This window comes from Petromyzon marinus, chromosome 5 (assembly GCF_048934315.1).
Source record: "Petromyzon marinus isolate PM22_M1 ecotype Great Lakes invasive population chromosome 5, UKy_Petmar_22M1.pri1.0, whole genome shotgun sequence".
Taxonomy (NCBI): Eukaryota; Metazoa; Chordata; class Hyperoartia; order Petromyzontiformes; family Petromyzontidae; genus Petromyzon; species Petromyzon marinus.
Window position 1 is genome coordinate 20,931,397 of NC_133671.1, and position 22,401 is coordinate 20,953,797.

A 22,401-nucleotide genomic window follows, 5' to 3' on the forward strand; every position below is an offset into this window, starting at 1 on the left:
CCTGAAATGGTTAATCAAATCTTTCCAATGATAAATAAACCGTTAAAAAATAAATAAATTAATGCAAACCGACACACCTGATGACGACCATTTGTGTTATGGTCGAAACGTCGTGAGAATTTTTATTGTTTTATATATATTTTATTATTTTATTGTTTCCCTTCAACGTGACTTTACCGAAAGAGCTAAGAACAAGGGAGAAACACAAATTTGCATGGGTTTTCTTTTGCTCGTATTGAAACGGCTGTACGCCGTATGGACCTGAAAACTGAATTTCCCTTGTACAAGAATACGGGGGTATAACTCGTATGTTTTTCTTGTTCGTGTTTTTTTGCTTGTTGTGGTTGCACCCGATTGAAGAGCCGAATGGCTCACAGGGCTATACCAAAATAAAGAAACTGAAACTGTATGGGTTGACAGCGATGAAACTCTCCGTTTTTCCAGATAGGCCCGCAGTGATGACACCAACTCTGGCCCCTCGATTTAAATCCGAAAGGATTTGATAAACCATTTCGGGTCTTAATTGATTGTTCACGCTTACGGTGACTTTCAGACCGCATCCATAGGTGACGTTTCGGCCAATGGGGCAAGTGCTGCTAGCGAGCACCTATGGAAGCCAGCACGACACAACGAGGGGAGGGAGGCAGTACCACGTCCCCAGCCGCCTTTGTCTCCCCAGTGCTGATGTTATCACACCGCACCAGGAACCCATTTGAAGTCGACCGAGGGGGAGGCCCGGTTCAGATATTCATCACCGATGCGGAAGTTGAACTCGGGTCACCGGGTTCATGGCTCAGTGCGCTAACCATTGTGCCGCCGCCCCCCACGACACACACACGGACAGAAAAACACAAGGGGACTTGACCGTAAATCCATTTATTGCAGAAATTACGAGGCATTGGTTTCCCCGGCCGACCCCGAAATAAAACCGACTCTAGCCTAAAGATTGTAGTGCAAAAACACACGGAGCACTTAAAAGTCACATCCAGCTATAACTTAACCTGTACCTAAAGTGTCAATTCAAGTTTCATAACAGCTAGTCCATGGCAGCAAGGCACCGCTACTCAATGAATTAGCCACGATAAATTAAAAAATGCTCCACTACGTGAGGCTTTGGTAAATTAGCCTCGATCCGCACGACATATGATGCGGGGATTCCATCTCTTCCATCTGCATGAGATCGTGTTGTCTACACATCCCCCCACTCCCCTAGCATGTGTGAGTTTTCTCTGGGTGCTCTGGTTTGCTCCCAGGTGTATAAATAAGCACACCGAGTTTGCTGAAAACATCTTAACACGTGTGGACTGCAGAGCTTGGGCGATCGTTGAGGCCAGCTCACCGCGTGACTGCTGCCGCCCTCGCCGCATCAGAGTCGTTCTCTCACCCTCTCTCTTCCAGAGCGAGCGACTTGCTGTCCGCGTTACAAGTCGACGTGAGTATAATGACTCAAGAGCCACTCTTACTCCCATTGCACATTTCCAAGTCACGGCTTTAAACATTCCAATTCCAGTTTGGGCTCGGGTTGATGCCCGTTACGGACTGGGGTTGAGAATCGCCATTCGCAAGGTCCAATAAGGCTGTAGACCAAACTGTATACATATTTTTTTGGGGGGGGGGTGTGAAGTTAAATATACAGCTGTCATTGTCATTTATTTACTTTAAGGGCATAACTGAGCGAAGGCATTTCACATCCAACATTCATTTAATTTAGTAAACTTTTTTTTACACTTTCAGTAAAACAATGGCCTCGCATGTGACCTTGCAACAGACTAAGGGCCCTTGTATCACGACAGCAGCGGCGCTAACGAGCTCATGTCGTCAACATCACGAGCAGGCATGCTACGATGCCCGCATTCATAAATTAAATGGATTCCGATACGATGCGTTGGGAATCGAATTGTGCATGTGATAATCCGCTGTTTTAAATTAAATTCAATGCGAACGGGCTATGTTGTGGGTAGCAGCGCAGCAAAATATTATTGTTGGACTGCACGTCAATGTTCCCGTACCTGTGGTCCCCGTTTTCACCAACCTGCACCAAGTGGTGTGGTCGAGTATGGCCAAATAACCCCCACGACGGGCATGGCATGGGGAAGCCTCCATCCAGCAGTCGACTAACAATAAGGCCGTACACGTACGTGTCAAACGCTAACGTTATGTTAAGGCTAACGGAGCAAACAAAATGGAACGAGACAGGCAAAGACTAAGAAACAGCGCAAATGAGATGGCAACAAACGAGGTAAAATATAAAAATGTAGGATTTCACAGCCAGCACTACGATCCATATCTGTTTTTGGGTCAGGTCACGTAGTTTTGTGCCAAAAAAGTATTGTCATTAACCCTCCAGCAAAGATATGATTTCTTATCTGTCAACCCCTTATCAGTGCTTACCTTATGGCAGACCAATTCAGACCTTATTGGTCACCCCGTGCCCTTACAAATCTCAACGTTCATCCTACAAAGTACCATCACAAAGGAGAAACACAAACAATTATACATTTTTGTAATTGCCCGCATTGAAACGGCTGTACGCCAAAAGGACCTAAAAACTAAATTTCCCTGTATAAGAATATTGGTAAACCGTATGGGTTGACAGCTATGTTTTTTTACACCTGCCCAATATATCGATCAAATTCTGACCAGTAAAGCTTCTCACCGATGCCTTAAAACATTTCGTGGCCAACACACGACGTTTCATTCGGGACTGTTTTGTTGATTGCAAATTTAGTCGTGAAAATTCTGAAGCTGTGGTTGGTCAGAATATGATCGGTACGTTGGCCACGTCTAAAATTACTTCTTGGTAAACGTGACAAGCCTTGTCGGGGTGGTGGAGGTCCACCGACAAGAATTTCGGCATCAACTACATGGCCGAACCCGAGAAAAAATAAAATACGGATCACAAAAAATATTCTATTCACGAATCGAACCCTTAAACTGAATCGTGATAACGTATCAAATTACTTTTGGGTGGATGAGGAGGCTGTTTAATCGATACGTGATATCTAACTGCTCGTGTCAACGCATCAGTGCGATGCGTATGCAGGCTGAACAAAGACTGAGGCGGGTGGGTAGCATCTCGAAACATCCAGCAGCATCTTGCCTTGTGTGATGCTATGCCGAGGAGCGCTAACCAACCGCTTATTCCTACTTGCACGACGGTAGTTTTATGTTCAATTGCGTTACGTCCGATATGCATCAGCATGATGAAAAAAATGTGTTCCCGAATACATTCATCACGTTATATCCAATTTGCGTTATAAAAACACGCGTTATAGGAGAACAGACTTATATAAGAAAAATTTACAGCGTATTTTTTTTCTGAAAATGAGGTTGTAGCCATGGGTCACCGTGCGGAGAAAGACGCTGATAGCTCACACGACGGTGGGCTCCCGTCACCTCCTGAGGTGTTACAGCCTGGTGACTTCACCTTCTGTGGACGCCCGGATTTACTTTACTGGCCGGAGAGCGACATCTGCGGGCGATGTAGGGGTGGAGACAAGAGATGCAAATAAAATGAAATCATTGTGTGAGCCGAGTATGGTGGCGCGTTGGCAAGTGCTGGCAGATTCATGTTGAGAACAAAAAGTACTGTAAAGGATGAGCAACACACCAACATAAAACAAGTTTTCCTTAGAAAAAAGTAAATGTTTTTACGTTCAAAGTGGAGAGCGGGCAGAGCCGTTATAGAAAACAGCTCGGCAAACCGCCACCCCACTGCCGTCTGTGAGTCGCAAAGCAACATACTGAGCAAATATCAAAGCATGCACAAATGTACGTGACTGGACAAGGCAACGAGAGAGAGTGAGATTCGCAGGCCATTCACTAACCATCCGTACATCCAACTGCGGATGCGACCGCAGCGTGAGAGTCGCGAAAGGCGCCGCCAAAGCTAGTTTAAGTCAGCGTTGTAATTTCTACATTCCGGTGACAGAGACCAGTCCATCCGCTGAGATCGAATCGTTCACACGGGGGGGGGGGGGGGGGGGAGACGATTGACCTCACCTTGTGGGGGCTGAGCTCGGTGAGGGCCGGCCGGGCCGGCCCACGGGTGCGGCCTCCCAGGGCGCCGCACGCCAGCACCAGCAGCAGGGAGCCGGCCATCGCGGCCGCAGAGTAACTCAGCCGCAATCCGATCACGGAGCGTCGCTCCTGGGGTGCACAGGCGAGCACAGGCAGCACAAATTATGGTGACCCCCTCGCAGACTGGAAACGTCACCCTTCCATTCAGCTATCCGTCGACTCCCTGGCCCTGTTCAAGTCCAGGCTCAAGAGCGTCTTCTCTTTCTCCCTGCCCACGACTGAATGCTGTAAAACATTGGCACTGTCTGGAGGGCATCTTGCAACGAGGTTACATTTTATATGGCCGCGTGCATTTTTTTTTGCATAGACCCAAGGACTTACATAGAGAACCAAAGCCTCACATAGGGAGTTACAGACTCACGCAGAGACCCATACACCCACCTTGGGACCCCACAGACTTATTACGTAGCGACTCAATGCGGAACCATAGACTCCCTTCTTCTTTGGTTCTTTCGGTAAAGTCACGTAGAATGAGAATACAATAATAAATTGATAAAATAAAATAACACAATTTATCAATTTATTATTTTATTCTCATTCTACGTGACTTTACCGAAAGAACCAAAGAAGATGAATCATTGCAGTCACGAAAGCTTTAAATCGAAACATAGACTCCCTGTTCCTGTTCGAGTTCAGGCTCAAAAGTTTGTCTTCTTTGTCTACTTCTATGACTGACTGCCCCTTCAATTTGTTTCCTGGCCGCTCTGAAATCGGTAGGCATCATGTGGCTGGCAGGAGGCTGTACGATGCCAAGATGCGGGTCCGCATTTGGCTGTAGATTAATCAGCCCTGCTCTTTAAGCATCGCGTACACACACACACACACAGGCCGCACCTGGGAGAGAAGCACGGAGAGTCCCGGCTCTTCCGTGTGGAACACCCTCAGGACGGGCGAACCCCGGCACCCGGCGCCGCTCGGCTTCCCGATCTCTCCCGGCCTCCGGGACCAGCCGGGATCCGCCGTCCCCTCGGCTACCGTCGCCTCCAGGCGCCGGAGTTCCGCGTCGACCGGGTCGCAGCTCTCGGGCCTCCTGACGGGACGATGACGATGCACGGCGTGACGCGGACAGCCGTACAGCGACCGAAGCGACGCAACTGCCCGAAGGCTGCGATGACACCCAAGCTGATGCAACGGCCCGAACCAAATTCAGCCAACACCCCTAGACAACACCCCTAGATAACACCCTTACTACCCCCAAGCAAGCGATGATGGCACCCACACTCACGGGGTGTTGGGCAGGACGCCTGAATCCGCCCACACAATCGCACACGCATTGTAGCTCGCCGCCTGACAGTTGCCATGGAGATGACAGTCGTCCGAGTCCCACGTGGTCGCCAGGGACAAGGTGACGTTGACGGGCCGACTCGGACCTGTGGGGGTGGGGGGGGGGGGAGACAGCAGTCTACGCTCCGCCATCGGATAACCACATCCAGGGCGGCTCATAAGAGCCGACTGACCATATTTCACCGCAGCAGTCAGTGTGGGTGTCACTCCGACGTTAGCCTCGTTATGGAATCGAACTCGGGACGTGCTCGTCGGGCCACCGTGCTCAACCCCCTCCACCGCTTAGCTCACCGGCTAGGCGGAGAGCTTGTGACGGCAGCGAGATGCCCAGATGAGAGACGGCGCCCGACCGGCCCCACGCGGACCCCGCCGACGGCGTCAGGGTCACGAGGACACGCACCGACACGGGCCGGGAAAGTGGAGGAGCCGACGACGGCCCTTCGGCCCCGGGCCCCGGCGCCGTGGGCAGGGCGCGGGCCGGCCTCGCCGGGGCGGGCGGCGACGGAGGCAGCGTGACCTCCCGCGTGTCGTTATCCGACCGCTGCTCCTGTACGCACAGATCCAGCTCGCCCAGGTGCAGCAGGAGGGAGTTCCAGTCCTGGACGCAAGCGGCAACGTCAAGGAGCGTAAAGCATCACACGAACTCCGGTCATCCTCGCAGCAGCGGCGGCTTTTCGCTGGCCATCGAACAAAGGTGGTCGCTGCATCACGCGCCGCTTTCGGATGTGCTTCTGCGGCCGTCCGGAAAGTTCTTCCTTCTGATAATAGGAAGCCACTGCGAGCTATGCACTTTTAAATCTAGACTGAAAACTAATTTATTCATAACTGATTTTTGTGTTTAGTTTCTTGTCATTTGCCCCACACCTCCAATTAGCACGGTTGGCTATGTACAGCGCGACGATGGACGTGGTGGGTGGGGGGGGGGTGTCCCCCACGTCCTCGCGGGGTCCCCGGGAGGTTATTTTTTTTACCAAACCCTATAGCGCTGGACCAGTGGTGGGCAACCTGCGACCCGTGGGGTCCCTTGTGGTGCCCTGGTCTCGGTGCGTCTCTAGGGCGATGTGTGGGGGTCATGATGTGGGCACAAGCGGTGTTCAGCTTGCGGCCCACTGAGGAGGAGGGCCGCTCGTGTAGCCCGCCGACTATAATGTGGGCTGCCCGTCACTGCTCTGGACACTGCTGCGGGTTGGTCAAGGCAAGCACAGACGCTGGAGCATAGAAGTGTCGTGACTGTGAACGTCACTATGTGGTGCCGGGCTTGCGAGGCCACGGCGGATAATGTGTTGGCATTATGTGCAGCCCGCTTACTGAGCGCAGTGCCAGCCCTAGCGCGGAGGCACCACGTACAGTGTGCGGTGCGGGCTCCCGGTGATGGAGCGAGAGGGAGTGACAGCCAGCCAGGGTTACGTTGGGGCATGATACGCTGGTTGACCTGCCGACACGTGACTGGATGATATTGCAGGGGGGCCACCGGTGGACGGGGGCCACTGGGCGGTCACATGGTAAAGAGCTCTTCGGAGCCTTCGGGAAAGAGCTCGAGAGATCTAGAAGGTGGGCGGGGCGAGGGGCGGAGCCAGCCCCAGCCCGGGCCGATATAACGGGGGCCCCCTGAGGGGGTCGGGGTTCTTCGTGTTGCTGGTGAAGAAGATCCACGTCGGGTAAAAGAAGTCTCTAGCCACGGGGTCTGGGACCCAGCTTGTGGTCCGGACCGGGATAGCGGGACCGTGTCTAGTTCTGCCGTAGCGTGGTTAGATGGGCGTTCAACACCCGAGTGTAGGTTACGTTATGTTGTGTTGAGTTAATGTAATAAATAAGTGTTGCTCCCAAGACAACATCTGCGACTCAGTTGGACTACAGAAGTACAGACCAACAATGGGGTTTGGCTGAATTGCCCACTGCTGGCAAGGTAACCCCACAGCAGCCTATAACACGTGCCTTATGCAAGGTGGTTGCCAATCCAAGCACTATCCAGGCTCAAATCCAGTTTATCTTCCAAGTGCTGACGAAAGCTGGGCTTGCAATGTTGCTATAGGCAACTTTCGTTGCAGATGTGTGTTATGTATCATGTAGAATCGATACGACCACGTGCGGTAACGTGTGGGGTCTCTATGCACATGCGTGATGACACGTGCACTATATGTACACGTGTGCAGCAGACGGCTGTGCAGCAGACGGCTGTGCAGCAAAATCCACGAAGTAGTACCATGCACACCGACATACGCACATCACACACAGTACTCGCACATTACGTGTGTACATATGTAATGACATGATGACACCTGCTGGCTGGGAAAGGGATGCACGGACATGGGCACGGTTAAGGGAACATCCAATCTGAAAGGGAGAGAGGTATCTGGGGCAAAGGTAACAGGTGGGGTTGGCCGAGATGCCCTGGGGACCTGCTCGAAGGTTCCACGAGAGGGCGTGGCCGGAGGCGGGGCCTAGCCACGCCTGGGGGGATATAAGCGGGGGAGCGGACCCGGTGCTCGGGGTTCGCGTGTGGATTCTTGGGTTCTGGCTGCGTCGTTGCTCGCCGTCATCCCTCTCCGTCGTCCGGGCCACGTGGAATATCTCCTGCGGGGTTTCCATCGTCATCCTCGTCACGCCGCCAGCCAGCGGCGTAGCCGAGTGAGGGCGGTGCGACCAGGCCGAGTGACCGGCTGTGCGTGTGTAGCCAGTAGAGACGTTAATGTCTAAGTGTTGTAGTCGGAGTGAGAGGAATAAGGTTGGCCTGTGTTGTGCCCAGTGTGAGAATTAAAGGAAGAAATGCCCTCTACACGACGTGTCGCGGAAGTCGCTCATTACACATTTATGACATTACTTTGTACACAACCCACACGCTAGTGATACGTGTACACACACCGCACACTGCCACGTTTACACACACCGCACACTCTAGTGTCACGTGTAAAGTACACAAACCGCACCCTAACACGTGTACGCACAACACACAGCGACACGTGTACACACCACGCACAGCGACACGTGTACACACCACGCACAGCGACACGTGTACACACCACGCACAGTGACACGTGTACACACAACACACAGTGACACGTGTACACACGCCACACAGCGAGACGTGTACACACCACGCAGTGACACGTGTACACACGCCACACAGCGAGACGTGTACATTACAGACACCACACCATACCCGCGACGTCTGCAGCAGTACAGACACGCGTACACACGCACAGTGACACGTGTACACACACCACACAGTGACACGTGTACACACACCACGCACAGTGACACGTGTACACACACAATGACACGTGTACACACACCACGCACAGTGACACGTGTACACACACCATGCACAGTGACACGTGTACACATACCACGCACAGTGAGACGTGTACACACACCACGCACAGTGACACGTGTACACACAACACACAGTGACACGTGTACACACACCACACAACAACCGCCATTCGCCACTAAGTGGCGGTGACGTCACCACGACGCTTGTGCCAGGCTATGTGCACCTTGAGGCCACACACGGCGACACACCACACCATACCCGCGACGTGTACAGCAGTACACAATGGCACGCACACACACACAGCGACACGTGTACACACACCACAACACAGGGACACGTGTACACAATGACACGTGTACATACACACCGGCACGTGAACACACATTGACACGTGTACAGTACACACACCACACTGTACCCGCCACGTTTGCGGCAGTACATACACTGCCACGTGCACACACTGCCACGTACACACACTGCCACGTGCACACACACATACTACCACGTGCACACACACGCACTGCCACGTGCACACACACGCACTGCCACGTGCACACACACACGCACTGCCACGTGCACACACACACACTGCCACGTGCACACACACACACACTGCCACGTGCACACACACACACTGCCACGTGCACACACACACTGCCACGTGCACACACACACACACACTGCCACGTGCACACACGCACTGCCACGTGCACACACACACACTGCCACGTGCACACACACGCACTGCTCACCTGCGCCACGTCGGGGTCGCGCACCGCCACCCTCCGCACGAACTCCCCCACGCAGAGGCACGCGGCGCCCGCGGCCGCACAGCACAGCGCGAACACGACCACGGGGGGCGTCACGGGCCCCCCGCAACGACGGGGGCCCATTGGTAGGGGGTCGGGGGGGGGGGACCTTGGACAGGGGGCAAGAGGGGGAGGCCTGATTGTTTAGGTCGGCCCGATCGGGAACCGGACTCCCAACCGCGACCACCCCCAACTCAGCCGGGGACCCCTCGGACGGGGTCGGCCGATCACATCCTGGAAGAGCTCACCACCCCCCCGCCACTCTCTAGGCCGAAATGAACACAGGAGGACCCCCACCAACCCACCCCAACAAATTGGGGGGTCAAATTTACTCACCCCCCCCCCCCACTACGCGCCCCGCGATGAAATCACCTGGCAACTGGATCCGAAGCGAAATGTAATGATGAGGGATCAATAAACCCCGATCGGGACGGGGTTTGAGCCCCGGGCCGCGGCTTCCTCGTAGGCGCCCCCCGGGGTTCGCCGAGGCCTCTCCCTAGCCAGGGGTTGGCTGCGGTTGTAGGGGAAGGGGGGGGGCGGTTTGGGGGGTCGTGTCGGGGGTCTATGGGGGGGATCTATGGGGGGGGGGTCTAAGGGGGGGGGGGGTCTCCTTCTCCCCGCGTGGAGCGAGGGGATCGACTCACGGCGCCCAACTCGCGGCGTCTACGGGAGCCCGAGCGGAGTGACGTCACGGGGATCAGGGGGGGCACGAGGGGGGCCACGAGGGGGCGCTGTCACTGTCGGGGTTGGGGGGGGGCACGAGGGGGGCCACGAGGGGGCGCTGTCACTGTCGGGGTGGGGGGCACGAGGGGGGGCACGAGGGGGCGCTGTCACTGTCGGGGTGGGGGGGGGGCACGAGGGGGGGGCACGAGGGGGGGCACGAGGGGGCGCTGTCACTGTCGGGGTGGGGGGCCACGAGAGGGGGCCACGAGGGGGCGCAGTCACTGTCGTAGTGCCCCAATCTCTCGATTCATGTATCGCGAGATCTACTAAAGCATCGATTAACTGTGTATCGATTCCTGCTCACATTACACCAACACCATCAGTGACGATCACAAACCTGTCAACCCCTTATCAGTGATGCCTCCCTTATTACAGACCAACTCAGACCTTATTGGTCACCCCGTGCCCCTTATAAACCTCAACGTCCATCCTACAAAGTCCCCATCGTAAGGGAGAAACACAAACAAATAGACAACACAAATGTTTATTGCACGAATTGTACGCCCTATGGAACTGAAAACTCAATTTCCCTTTGTAAAAGAATACGGCGCTAAACCGTACGGGTTGACACGGTGTGCAATTGTCTGAGCCGGTCATGGGCCTCCCCTAGGTCGACTCAGCCTCAAAGCCCAGATTGAAAACTCGTTCCTTGAGAGTTGTTCTCGTGTGTGTGAGTGTTCGTTTGTTGTCCTACGTACGGTGCGAAAGAAGCTCACCGTACGTAGCCCATAGATTAACATCGACAGAACGTAGTGCTGCAGGAATTCTTTACATCGCTCAGTGGAAGTGGGAATGTACTTGGGACGCGCAACACCCCCGTATAAGATGTAAGGTAAGTAAAAAAAAACATTATTTAATAAGATCCGTGACTTGAAATAACGCAACGGAGAGTATTAGGGGTCGTCCATAAATGACGTCACGCACCTAGGGAGGGAGGGGGGGTCAGACATTTGTGACGATGTGTGACGAGGGGGGGGGGGGTGTGAGAAATGTGACGTCACATCAAAATGCGTAACTTTAAATAAATATAGACAACACGTTCTACTTAATTAAATAGACTTGTTAATAAATGTTTTCTCCTACAACATCCGAGTGCAGCGCCACATTAAATACGTACTACAATGACAATAGTTTAAAGCGATTTGAAGCATGTTTTATTTGGGGTGGGGGGGGCAGAGCTTTGTGACGTCATATTTGAGGGGGGTCTCACTTTTTGTGACGTCGTGTGACGAAGGGGGGGGTCAAAAATCGTCCAAAATCGCGTGACGTCATTTATGGACGGCCCTCTAAGAGGAAAAATCTTCCAACTGTCGACTCAGCTGACAGTTGCAAGGACAACAACAACACTCGAATTCATCTTAAAAGACAAACCAATTAAAATAGGCGACGTTTCGGGGAACGGCCCCTAATTCATAGACATGTATTTGGAAATGTTGCATTGGCAGTGGGTCCACAAGAACAACAACACCAAACAAAAACGCCTCAACACATTCGTAAAATAACACTGACACTCAAAACAATTAAAATAGGTGACGTTTCGGGCAATCGCCCTGCGTCATAGCGCATGAATCAACGATGTTAATACTATTAATAATACTGAATATCCGGTTAGCGTGCATAAAGTATAATGTGTAACCGCATTTTGGTCGCCGAGGGCCTGCTGTTATACAATGGTTACATCATGATATAAAACCACAGGGCAGTGTCTTCTCTCAACTCGCTTCACCAGACTCTGCCCTCTATGCCTCTATTGCTGCTGCCCTCTTACACTGCCCCAGGAGCACGGGAGGGTTGCTCAGAGCCGCACAGCCCCAGTGGCCGGGTTCGTGGTGCAGCACGTTAACCACTACACTACCGCTCCCCACACTAGTTAGACTGATGGCCTTAATCTTAGTTGTCTTGTTGTTGTTGTTATTTGACTTGCATCCCACTGGGATTTTTTGCACACAGCGTTGGTGTACGGTGCTATTTCAGGAATATTTTGATGTTTTTTTTTTCCTGGATTTTATGTTTGCACAGTCACATAGTCACTTTAAGATGTTTTCTTGTTCATGTTTTTGTTTGTTGCGGTTGCACCCGATTCAAGAGCTGAATGGCTCACAGGGCTATACCAAATAAATGAACTGTGAAAATGAACTAAACTAACTATCAGCACCAGCACTACCACCAACACTTTCACCATTTCACTATTAGCACCACCACAATCTCCACCTCAAACTTATTTTTTCACCGTCACGACCATCATTATTACCATCAACATAACCACCATCATAACCACCACCATCACTAACCACCCATGAAAATGAACACCTCCCCCGCTATTTTCGACGATGGTTTGCCATCGTCGATGGCGCAAAACCGTCCCGAACATTGTGGGTGGGTGTTGTGATCGTACAACGTTGGTGTAACGATCTTTGACTGCAAACCTATCCGCAATTTTTGGGAGACCTTGTCCATTTCTGGGTTTGTAAAAAATGCGAGCGCCCAAAACAGAGCGATGTAGCTCAGTAGGTCTTACCTGGTTAAAATAAAAAAAATGTTTAGTTTAGTAATTAGTGCAAACCTTGCACAGGGCTTCAACTTGATTGCTTCTCATCTGCAAGGCAGATGCAACCCATAGCTGTAGTAGCTACCCAACTATGACTCTGTGTCCCCGCGGGCTGTCCAACACGAGTTTTAAAACTTCGTTAATGACGTTTTAAAAACAAAATCCTTTTTAAAGGTACGGTCATTACGACACTCAAGTGCCATCATAGCGATGTCACAACAATTCCGTTGAAGACGCCAGCTCTGTCCTCCTTAACGGCCACCCACACTACACGTGTTCCTCCTGCGCCATCATGACTCGTGTCTCGTCATCGCCGCTGCCCTCCAAGTTACCGCTGGAATTTCTGCCGATGTTAGTTCTGAGGATAGCGTCTGCGCGCAACTGCATCGTGCACCCCCTTCTGAGGTTCTGTCCAGAGTCGGTCTGCTCGAGTTCTCTGAACACGTTCTCGATGGCCCCGACGAGCGAGCGCCTGACCTGCGTCTTGAGGCGCGAGCCGCTGAACACGTAGAGGATCGGGTTGACGCAGCTGTTGATGACCATCAGGTTCTTGACAATGGGAAAAGCCGTTCCCGTCACTCGGACCATCTCGTGGTCTCTCTGAACGTATGAAATGGCCCTTAGCAGTACCATGGAGTTGTACGGCGCCCAGCAGACGAAGAAGGCCACCACCACGGCCACGATGATTTTGAGCGAGTTGCCGCGACGCGCCTTGTCTATGCGCTGGAGCCTCGCCCCGATGCGACTGTAGCAGAAGATCATGACGGCGTACGGAACGGCGAAGCTCAGCACGAATCGACTAATTTTCATGGCCGTGCCCCACCGCGCCTGCACGTCAAAGTCTTCGCCGTAGCTGTTGTAGCAGGCCACGAAGCCTTCGTTTGTCCATCGCGTCGTGCGGAAGATGAGAGGCGGGAGACTCAGCAGCAGGGCGAGGAGCCACACGGCCAGGCAGAGCCACCGGGCCAAGCGCAGGCGACGCAGGGGCAGCGAGGACACGGGGTGCAGGAGAGCGGCGTAGCGGTCGAGGCTGATGAGCGTCAAGAAGTAGACGCTGGCGTTCATGTTCACGACGAAGGCATACGTGTGAAGCTTGCACGCGGCCGTGCCCATCGCCCAGTGCGAGTCCATAGCGATGGGGGCAATTACCACGGGGATCTGCAGCACCAAGATGAAGTCGGCGACTGAAAGGTGCAGGAAGAAGAGGGTCACCACCGAGCGCTTCATCTTGAAGCCCAGGATCCAGATGACCAAGAAGTTGCCGATGCTGCCCAGGACGAAGACGACGGTCAAGATGGTTATGGACGCGTGCGTGAAGCGCCGGCGGCCGAGGAATGTTATCGGGGAACCGTTTGTGCTGTTGGACAGCCACGGGAGAATGGTCTTGGAGGAGTGCCAGGCGGTGGAGTTCCAGACAGGGGTTGAGTTGGCAGACGGTGTCGGGGAGAATGAAGAGCTGGGGAGATTGGTGGCCGTGGCCATTCTGACGGGAAGAGCGATGATGTCGAAGTTCTGAATGAGATCATCACTATCATCATATTAATAAATCGTCATCATCACGCGCATCACTTTTGTCAACCTACTTCTGGATGTGGGCCTTTCCATACTGTATGGATCATGAGGTTAGTTGACCATACTTCACCACGCTGATTAGTGCGGGTTGGTGATTCAGCTGTGTTATCAACGTCCTCTGCCACCCACCGCGTATCCCTCATAGCTCTATGAAGATCTGCATTGTGCATGGCGGTTTAACCAAACTAACTCACTATTTTTTTGTTTCAGAAGCGACCTGGCCACAAATAATAGCTCAACAAAGTTGGCTTATCATGTGAACATTTATAGCAGCCAAATGCTCTAGACGCACGATTCTAAATCTGAAGAGAAAAATCGGAGGACCCGGAGAAAAATCCACGCGACCACGGGAAAAGAGAGAGAGTGAGACACCGCAAACTCCAAATATACAACAGCAGGCGTCAGGGTCGGGATCGCACCCACGACCTCCTGTATACCAGGAGAGGTAGCTAACATCTCCTAGCCACTGTGGCGCCCCTGATGAGCTACTGTTTTTGTGTGTTAGTTTGTTGTCAATCCCCGCACCTCCGATTAGCACGTTTGGCTACGTACAGTGCGAGAGAAGTTCAAGATACAGACTTTGCTCAAACGTACCTGTCGATTTTCACCCTTCTCCTCTCTGCCAGACTCTCCGTGTGGTAGAGAATCTCAGGTCACGCCTCTGCTACTCTTACTTCCCCTTCCTTTCTCACAAGGGCCCCCCCACCGCTGCCCCCCACCATGCTTCCTCTATCTCAACGTCCATTATCATCATCAACCCATCTGCCGTCAATACCGCAGCTTCTGCCTGCGAGTTTTGGTTGTGACAAATCCGGTGGAGTTGCAAGATTCACGGCTTACGCAAACAGCGACAATCACATTTAACATTCATGTTGAGGATGATGGCATTAATACTTCAACTGAAACTTAGATGCATTAACAAAACATCTGCTCAGCTATTGCAATAAACTCAATGTAAATATCGCAAAGAATCTCGTATGCGTAGCAGGGGATAGAATGGTGAGATCAGATTAAGTATGCGTGCGAGTGAAATGAATAGTGGGATTGCGGAAGCATGATGGACGATGTCCTGGGGTGTGCTGACCACCATCCAGCAATTGATAGAACATGGCAGATGATGATCATAATGCCGCACCTCCGATGAGCACGGCTGCCTACGTACGGTGCGAGAGAAGTTTAACATACACACACATACCGGACATCTGTGAAAAAGGAGCAGCATAGCTCATCGGATTCCTCCAGTACATAAACACATTCAGATTCTGACATGCATGAGTCATGATGATGGTGACGAGTCATGATGATGGTGCCGATCAAAGTGATGTTTGATGAAACTCACGAATAATCATGATCCAGCGTTTGGCTTTTGCTCGAAAGTCACAGAGCGGCTTCTCAACAATAACAACAACTTTTGATTTAAAGCTTTCGTGCCTGCAGGGATTCATATTCTTGGTTCTTTCGGTAAAGTCACGTATTATTTTATATTTTCCCTTCTACGTGACTTTACCGAAAGGAACCAAGAATATAATAACAACAACAACAGCAATCCCTGGGAATTTGTCAACGATCTCAGCCCACAGCGCGTCATCATTTGGTGTCGCTTAAACAACAGCGCGGTAATTTTTGATTTAAAGCTTTCGTGACTGCAGTAATTCATATTCTTAGTTTTTTCGGTAAAGTCACGTTGAAGGGAAACAACAAAATAATAAAATATATGTGTTGGTTTGCATAAATTTATGCAAACCAACACACCTGAAGACGACCGTTTGAGTTATGGTCGAAACGTCGTGATAATTTTTTGTTTTATATATTTTATTATTTTGTTGTTTCCCTTCAACGTGACTTTACCGAAAAAACTAAGAATATAACAGCGCGGTAATATCTCAACGGGGCCGGTTTGTAATGGGATCAAAGACAAAGACCCCCTCTCCGTATGGCCTGTAACAGATTGTTGAGGCAAGCGCTGTCAGCGAGTAGTAGCACCTATGAAGGCCGCGACGGCACACGAGAGGGTGGGTGACCAGCAAAACGTCCGACCGCCTTTGTCTCCCCGGTGGGCTGTTTTCACACACCACACCGGGTATTCTATTGAGGCTGAGTCGACCTAGGGGAGGCTCAGGACCTCACGTACTCTACATGTTGTCCTTCTTCACGGTAAAGTCCTCCTGACATTTAAGTTGCTTGAAATTTCCCCTGATGGCAAACCAAAGCCACTCTCAACATTGACACTTGACAATCACTCCGCGCCTCCACGGCTGTGTCATTTGGCATCTCTCCGTTCACGTAACATTGAGAGAGGGAGAGAGAGACAGCGCCTCGTGCACAGCTGGAGTCGGAGTCGATGGCAGATCGGCTCCTGTGCAAGGGTGACAAAGCCTCCTCGCCGCACATCGTTCAGGAGATGCGGTGGCGTGCGTTGCGGTGGGGTGCTTCCGATATCATTTACATTGATTTTAATAACCAATTTATTTTCTTCTTCTGTGGTTCCTTCGGTAAAGTCACGTAGAATGAGAATAAAATAATAAATTGATAAAATAAAATAACGCAATAAAATTCTCACGACGTTTCGGCCACAACACAAGCGGCCTTCAGCAGCGCTGTCCTCCAGACAGTCTCGTCTCTTCACCTGATGAAGGCCGCTTGTGTTGTGGCCGAGACGTCGTGAGAATTTTATTGTGTTATTTTATTTTATCAATTTATTATTTTATTCTCATCCTACGTGTCTTTACCGAAAGAACCAAAGAAGATGAATCCTTGCAATCACGAAAGCTTTAAATCGAAATTTAACCAATTTATTGGCTATCGGGACCAAATCCTCTACCCCTCATTTAGTCTCGTAAGCAGGTTACAGCCTCCTCTGGGCAGATACAACCCACGAACCACTCATTGCACCCCCCCACTCATTTCACTCCCCCCCCACTCATTGCACCCCCCCCCCACTCATTGCATCCCCCCCACTCATTGCACCCCCCCCCACTCATTGCACCCGCCCACTCATTGCACCCCCCCCCACTCATTGCCCCCCCCCACTCATTGCCCCTACCCCCCACTCATTGCCCCTACCCCCCACTCATTGCCCCTACCCCCCACTCATTGCCCCTACCCCCCACTCATTGCCCCTACCCCCCACTCATTGCCCCTACCCCCCACTCATTGCCCCTACCCCCCACTCATTGCCCCTACCCCCCACTCATTGCCCCTACCCCCCACTCATTGCCCCTACCCCCCACTCATTGCACCCCCCCCCCCCCACTCATTGCCCCTACCCCCCACTCATTGCCCCTACCCCCCACTCATTGCCCCTACCCCCCACTCATTGCCCCTACCCCCCACTCATTGCCCCTACCCCCCACTCATTGCCCCTACCCCCCACTCATTGCCCCTACCCCCCACTCATTGCCCCTACCCCCCACTCATTGCCCCTACCCCCCACTCATTGCACCCCCCCCCCCACTCATTGCACCTACCCCACACTCATTGCCCCTACCCCCCACTCATTGCCCCTACCCCCCACTCATTGCACCCCCCCCCCCCACTCATTGCCCCTACCCCCCACTCATTGCCCCTACCCCCCACTCATTGCCCCTACCCCCCACTCATTGCCCCTACCCCCCACTCATTGCCCCTACCCCCCACTCATTGCCCCTACCCCCCACTCATTGCCCCTACCCCCCACTCATTGCACCCCCCCCCCCCCCCCACTCATTGCACCTACCCCACACTCATTGCGTGTCGCGTCCCCATGGCCACCCCTACACCTGCGCCTCCTGCACCACGCCAACGGTCGCCACGTCACCGTGGCTGCCCTGAAGGTGGCCGCTGGTGTTGCCGCTGGTGGTGTTGCTGCTGAGGTTGCTGCTGAGGTTGGTGGCATCGCGGGACTGCGCCGTCGGTCCGCTCCCGCTCTCCTGCCCCGAATCCAACGGCTCTTGGTCTCTGAACGCGTTCTCGATGGCAGCGACGAGCGAGCGCCTGAACTGGGCTTTGAGATGCGAGCCGCTGAACACGTAGAGGATCGGGTTGATGCAGCTGTTGATGTACACTAGACCCGCGATCACAGGCATGGCTTTTTGTGACGTCTCATACATCGTATCATTGTTATGAACGTAGGAGGCGGTTTCCAGCAGTCCGATGGCGTGGTACGGCGCCCAGCAGACGAAGAACGCCACGACCACGACCACGATGATTCTGAACGAGTTGCCGCGACGCGATTTGTCTACGTGCCGCAGCCTCGCCCCGATGCAACAGTAGCAGAAGATCATGACGGCGTAAGGAACGGCGAAGCCCAGGACAACCCGACAGACGTTCACGGCCGTGATGTTCCACGTCTGCTCTTCAAAGCTTTCACCGTAGTCATTGTAGCAGAATACGAAGCCGCTGTCTTCTATTGTCGTGCGGAAGATGAGAGACGGGAGACTCAGCAGCAGGGCGAGGAGCCACACGGCCAGGCAGAGCCACCGGGCCAAGCGCAGGCGACGCAGGGGCAGCGAGGACACGGGGTGCACGAGGGCGGCGTAGCGGTCGAGGCTGATGAGCGTCAAGAAGTAGACGCTGGCGTTCATGTTCACGAAGGTGCCGAACGAGATCAGCTTGCACATGGCCGTGCCCATTGCCCAGTGCCAGTTCATGGCTCCGTGGGCAATGACCACGGGGATCTGCATCACCAAGATGAAGTCGGCGATGGACAGGTGCAGGAAGAAGAGGGTCACCATCGTGCGCTTCATCTTGAAGCCCAGGATCCAGATGACCAAGAAGTTGCCGACGCTGCCCAGGACGAAGACGACGGTGAAGACGATTATGGAAGCGTACTTTACGGTGTCGTTGGAGGTTTTTGGGGCCTCGTCGTCCGTGATGTTGGTGAGCCATGCGAGAGTGGTTTGGGAGGACACCCAAGTGGTGGAGTTCCACACAGGGGCCTTGTTGGACTGCGCGGTTGGATAGGAGGAGGAGCTGGGGAGGTGGGGGGTGATGGTGGCCATTGTGATTGGAAGTGCGGCGTGCGCTCTGCGGGAGATAATCATACAAACACGCGTTTGGTTGCAAAACATTTCCACGTGATAAGGAACTTCGCTGAGCTATCATTTGTGGCCAGGTCGCTTCTGAAACAGATCTATATAACTCGGTGGGCCTTATCTTATATATATAAAAAAAAGAAATCGTTTAGTTTGTTTGGGAGAGGGTCCCGGGGGGCTGCCACGGCGTGATGGTTCGCACACCGTAGAACCTCTCTGTCCACCAACGAGTATAAAGCGACACTACATTTGGTCGACTGGTAGGTCGCGTACGGTGGAGTAAAGTGTGGGTATGTCCACCTCTTCCGAGGCTTATGGTCAGCGCCGAAGAGCGGAGGGAAAAAAAAACCCCTCTAGAACCTCCTCTCGTCGAGGCCCTCTTCCGCCAGCAGCGATGTGAGCAAGCTGTTGCGGGGCTGCGCCTAGCTCAGCGCGTGGAAACCATGGACCACTTCCCCCCCCCGCCCCACCCCACCTTTGCAATCGGGGTAGAGGCTGTACACCGATGGTGTGCGGAAACAAAAATTAAAATGTTCGCAACAATTATTTATTTCTTATCCTGCGTATCGTAACCCCGGTCATAAAATCCTGCGCGGGTGGTGGTGGTTGCAAGTCTCAGTAAACTGAATAAACCCTCGAATCGCGTCAAACTTGGCGACAGAGAGACAATTCAAGGCTGATGAACAGATTTGCTGATTCAAATTAATATTTTAGACTGTTTTTATGAGGACCGGTGTGGTGTTATGCAGCACCAGTGTAACGCCAACAGGTCCATACAAAGTGTGCACAAAACATCTTACGCATATACATACGAGGTTTTTTTTTTGCTTTAAAAATGACGACTTAAAACGAATATATAAATATGTACGTTATTATTATTAAAGTCACGATTGGTTAACGAATTAATCGAACAATCGAAAGCAGATATTTACGCTCGCGATAAGTGCGGAGAAATATTCGCTGGAGGAATCGACTGCCGCTGTATTTGGCGAGGTCATTCGTTTTGCTACGAACGCCGTCACCCGGCGATGGACACAAAATCAGTGACGAAGTGACATCTGAACCAGTCCTGGCCTCCAACCTACACCGCTGGAGCACGATCGAGCAATCCCCCAAACTGGCACGGCGTGGTTAGAGACGTCCATCCAGAAGTTAAAGTAAGGGCTGTGGTTGTCCCACCTGATGACGATTGCTTGTGTTGCCATTGAAACGTCGTGATCTATGATTTTTCTACCTACGTGACTTTACCGAAATAACCAAAGAGTATGGATTCCTGCAGTCACGAAAGCTTCAAATCAAGATTAAGGGCTGTAAATGATTGGTATGCAGGTTGCACGCCTTCCCTATCCGATCTCAAGGGACACAACCCATCACGCGTACTCCGGCCATCATCGCAGCAGCGGCGCCGGCGGCTTTTGGCTGTGGCGAATCGAACAAAGACAGCGATCATCGCATCGCGCGGCGCTTTCGGATGAGCTGCCGCGGCCCTCTGGAACGCTCTTCCTTCCAATATTAGGATGCCACTGAGAGCTATGCACTTTTAACTCCCCTAAATTGACGAACTCGTTCCTTTAAAACTTCTTTTTGCGTTTCGTTTGTTGTCCCTTCCCCCGCACCTCCGATGAGCACGGTTGGCTACGTACGGTGGAAAAGAAGTTCAACATGCATACTTTGCACTTACCCGTGCGTGGTGTTCGTCCCTTCTTTTAATCCTTGCCCGCGTCTCGCTCCGGATCAAACTCGCTCGTTCGCTCGCTCACACTGGACGAGGGCCTCCTTCCCCTGTCGTCTACTCGCCCCCCCCCCTCCTCCGGCTGTGGGTTTTATCACAACGGAGTCGTTGTTTCCTTGTGCCAATCTACTGCCTCTTGTTACAACAGCGGATGTATTTGCGTGGCGTGATTGCGGTTACGCTAGACCGAGCACGCTGGAGGTGACTGGCGGTCGTAACGATGACGCCAATGATGATGTTGCAATTTAAGACAATCATTATTATTGTTAAATGTCTTATAACAACATTGTTTATTGTTACGAGTATAGAAGCCGTTGCTCGGCAACGATTGTCAATTCAAACTCATCTCACAATACCCCTATTCTAAAAGGGTTTTCCCCATTTTTTTGTGGCAACAAAAGTGACACCTTTTGCAAGGAATCATGTTTACATTAACCACAATACTTGCAGTCAAATTCAAACAAAAAACAATACTCTGATAATTTATGCATTGTCCAGATGACGTCATCTGGTCGAACACCCTATGAGACTAGGCTCTAAGAAAAGCTGTCTCTGGTGTGGACCAATCAGTTTCAAGGACAATGCATACATTATCAGAGTTTTGTTTTTTGTTTGCATTTGACTGCAAGTATTGTAGTTAATGTAAACATGATTCCTTGCAAAAGGTGTCACTTTTGTTGCCAGAAAAAGGGGAAAAACCCTATTAGTATATTTTGGTACTGGCAAAGGAGGCCTCATGATATACTGTAAATACCCCTATTGTCGGTGCGCTCAAAGTAATCTCTTGCTATGTAATAATAAAATGGCAATATAATATATGTCGTTTTTTTAATATCCTCTAAATGCAATGAATATTTCTGGCAGAAGAATTACATTCATTCGATTAGCACCTCCGATTAGCATGGTTGGCTAGGGTACGGTGCGAAAGAAGTTCAACAAACATGCGTAAAAACATAAATACGGAGCACACATTGAAAGATTAGATTGTTTTGAAATGAACCGCGGTCAGTCTTCTGTATACCCCCACCTCTTTAGTGTAGCCATCCATCAGATATATATCTCTCAAACGTCTTTCACCGTTTCGTTGGTAATGGCCCACAGCGGCCACTAGCAACAGTTGTTTTTGTCGGGGTGGTGAAGAGCCCAGCCAGCCATCAGCCAGGACACTCGAGGCATATATTTAAAATAATAAATTAAGCTTCAAACTTTGCGGTAAAAATCCTGAGAAATGCAGTCCTGGGCGTGTTACAGCAAGATGAGGGCTCTTTATTTAGGATAGTTTTATTTTATTTTGGTAATTCATGTTTTAAGCGTTTGTTTCCGAGTGCGCTCAAGAATGAAACAAGGTCAACCCTTTCCCTTCTCTC

At 51.9% G+C, this 22,401-nt stretch overlaps 3 protein-coding genes across 3 annotated transcripts; all 3 read right to left on the reverse strand.

Moving 5' to 3' along the window:
* Positions 1-860: 860 nt before the first annotated feature.
* TMEM248 (transmembrane protein 248) lies at positions 861-10,161 on the reverse strand. Its single transcript, XM_076062632.1, has 7 exons — positions 9,820-10,161; positions 9,391-9,556; positions 5,656-5,962; positions 5,306-5,450; positions 4,915-5,110; positions 4,003-4,149; positions 861-3,472 (listed from the first exon to the last, which is right to left on the reverse strand). Exons 2-7 carry the CDS (start codon positions 9,529-9,531, stop codon positions 3,452-3,454), a joined length of 957 nt encoding a protein of 318 aa, XP_075918747.1. The 5' UTR covers positions 9,532-9,556; positions 9,820-10,161; the 3' UTR covers positions 861-3,451.
* A 477-nt stretch (positions 10,162-10,638) lies between these two features.
* LOC116939222 (C3a anaphylatoxin chemotactic receptor-like) lies at positions 10,639-17,189 on the reverse strand. Its single transcript, XM_032947367.2, has 2 exons — positions 14,885-17,189; positions 10,639-14,230 (listed from the first exon to the last, which is right to left on the reverse strand). Exon 2 carries the CDS (start codon positions 14,198-14,200, stop codon positions 12,986-12,988), a length of 1,215 nt encoding a protein of 404 aa, XP_032803258.2. The 5' UTR covers positions 14,201-14,230; positions 14,885-17,189; the 3' UTR covers positions 10,639-12,985.
* Positions 14,090-21,296, reverse strand: LOC116939221 (chemerin-like receptor 2). The gene is made up of 3 exons (XM_032947364.2): positions 20,984-21,296; positions 18,006-19,294; positions 14,090-14,201 (listed from the first exon to the last, which is right to left on the reverse strand). Exon 2 carries the CDS (start codon positions 19,267-19,269, stop codon positions 18,043-18,045), a length of 1,227 nt encoding a protein of 408 aa, XP_032803255.1. The 5' UTR covers positions 19,270-19,294; positions 20,984-21,296; the 3' UTR covers positions 14,090-14,201; positions 18,006-18,042.
* Positions 21,297-22,401: the final 1,105 nt, after the last annotated feature.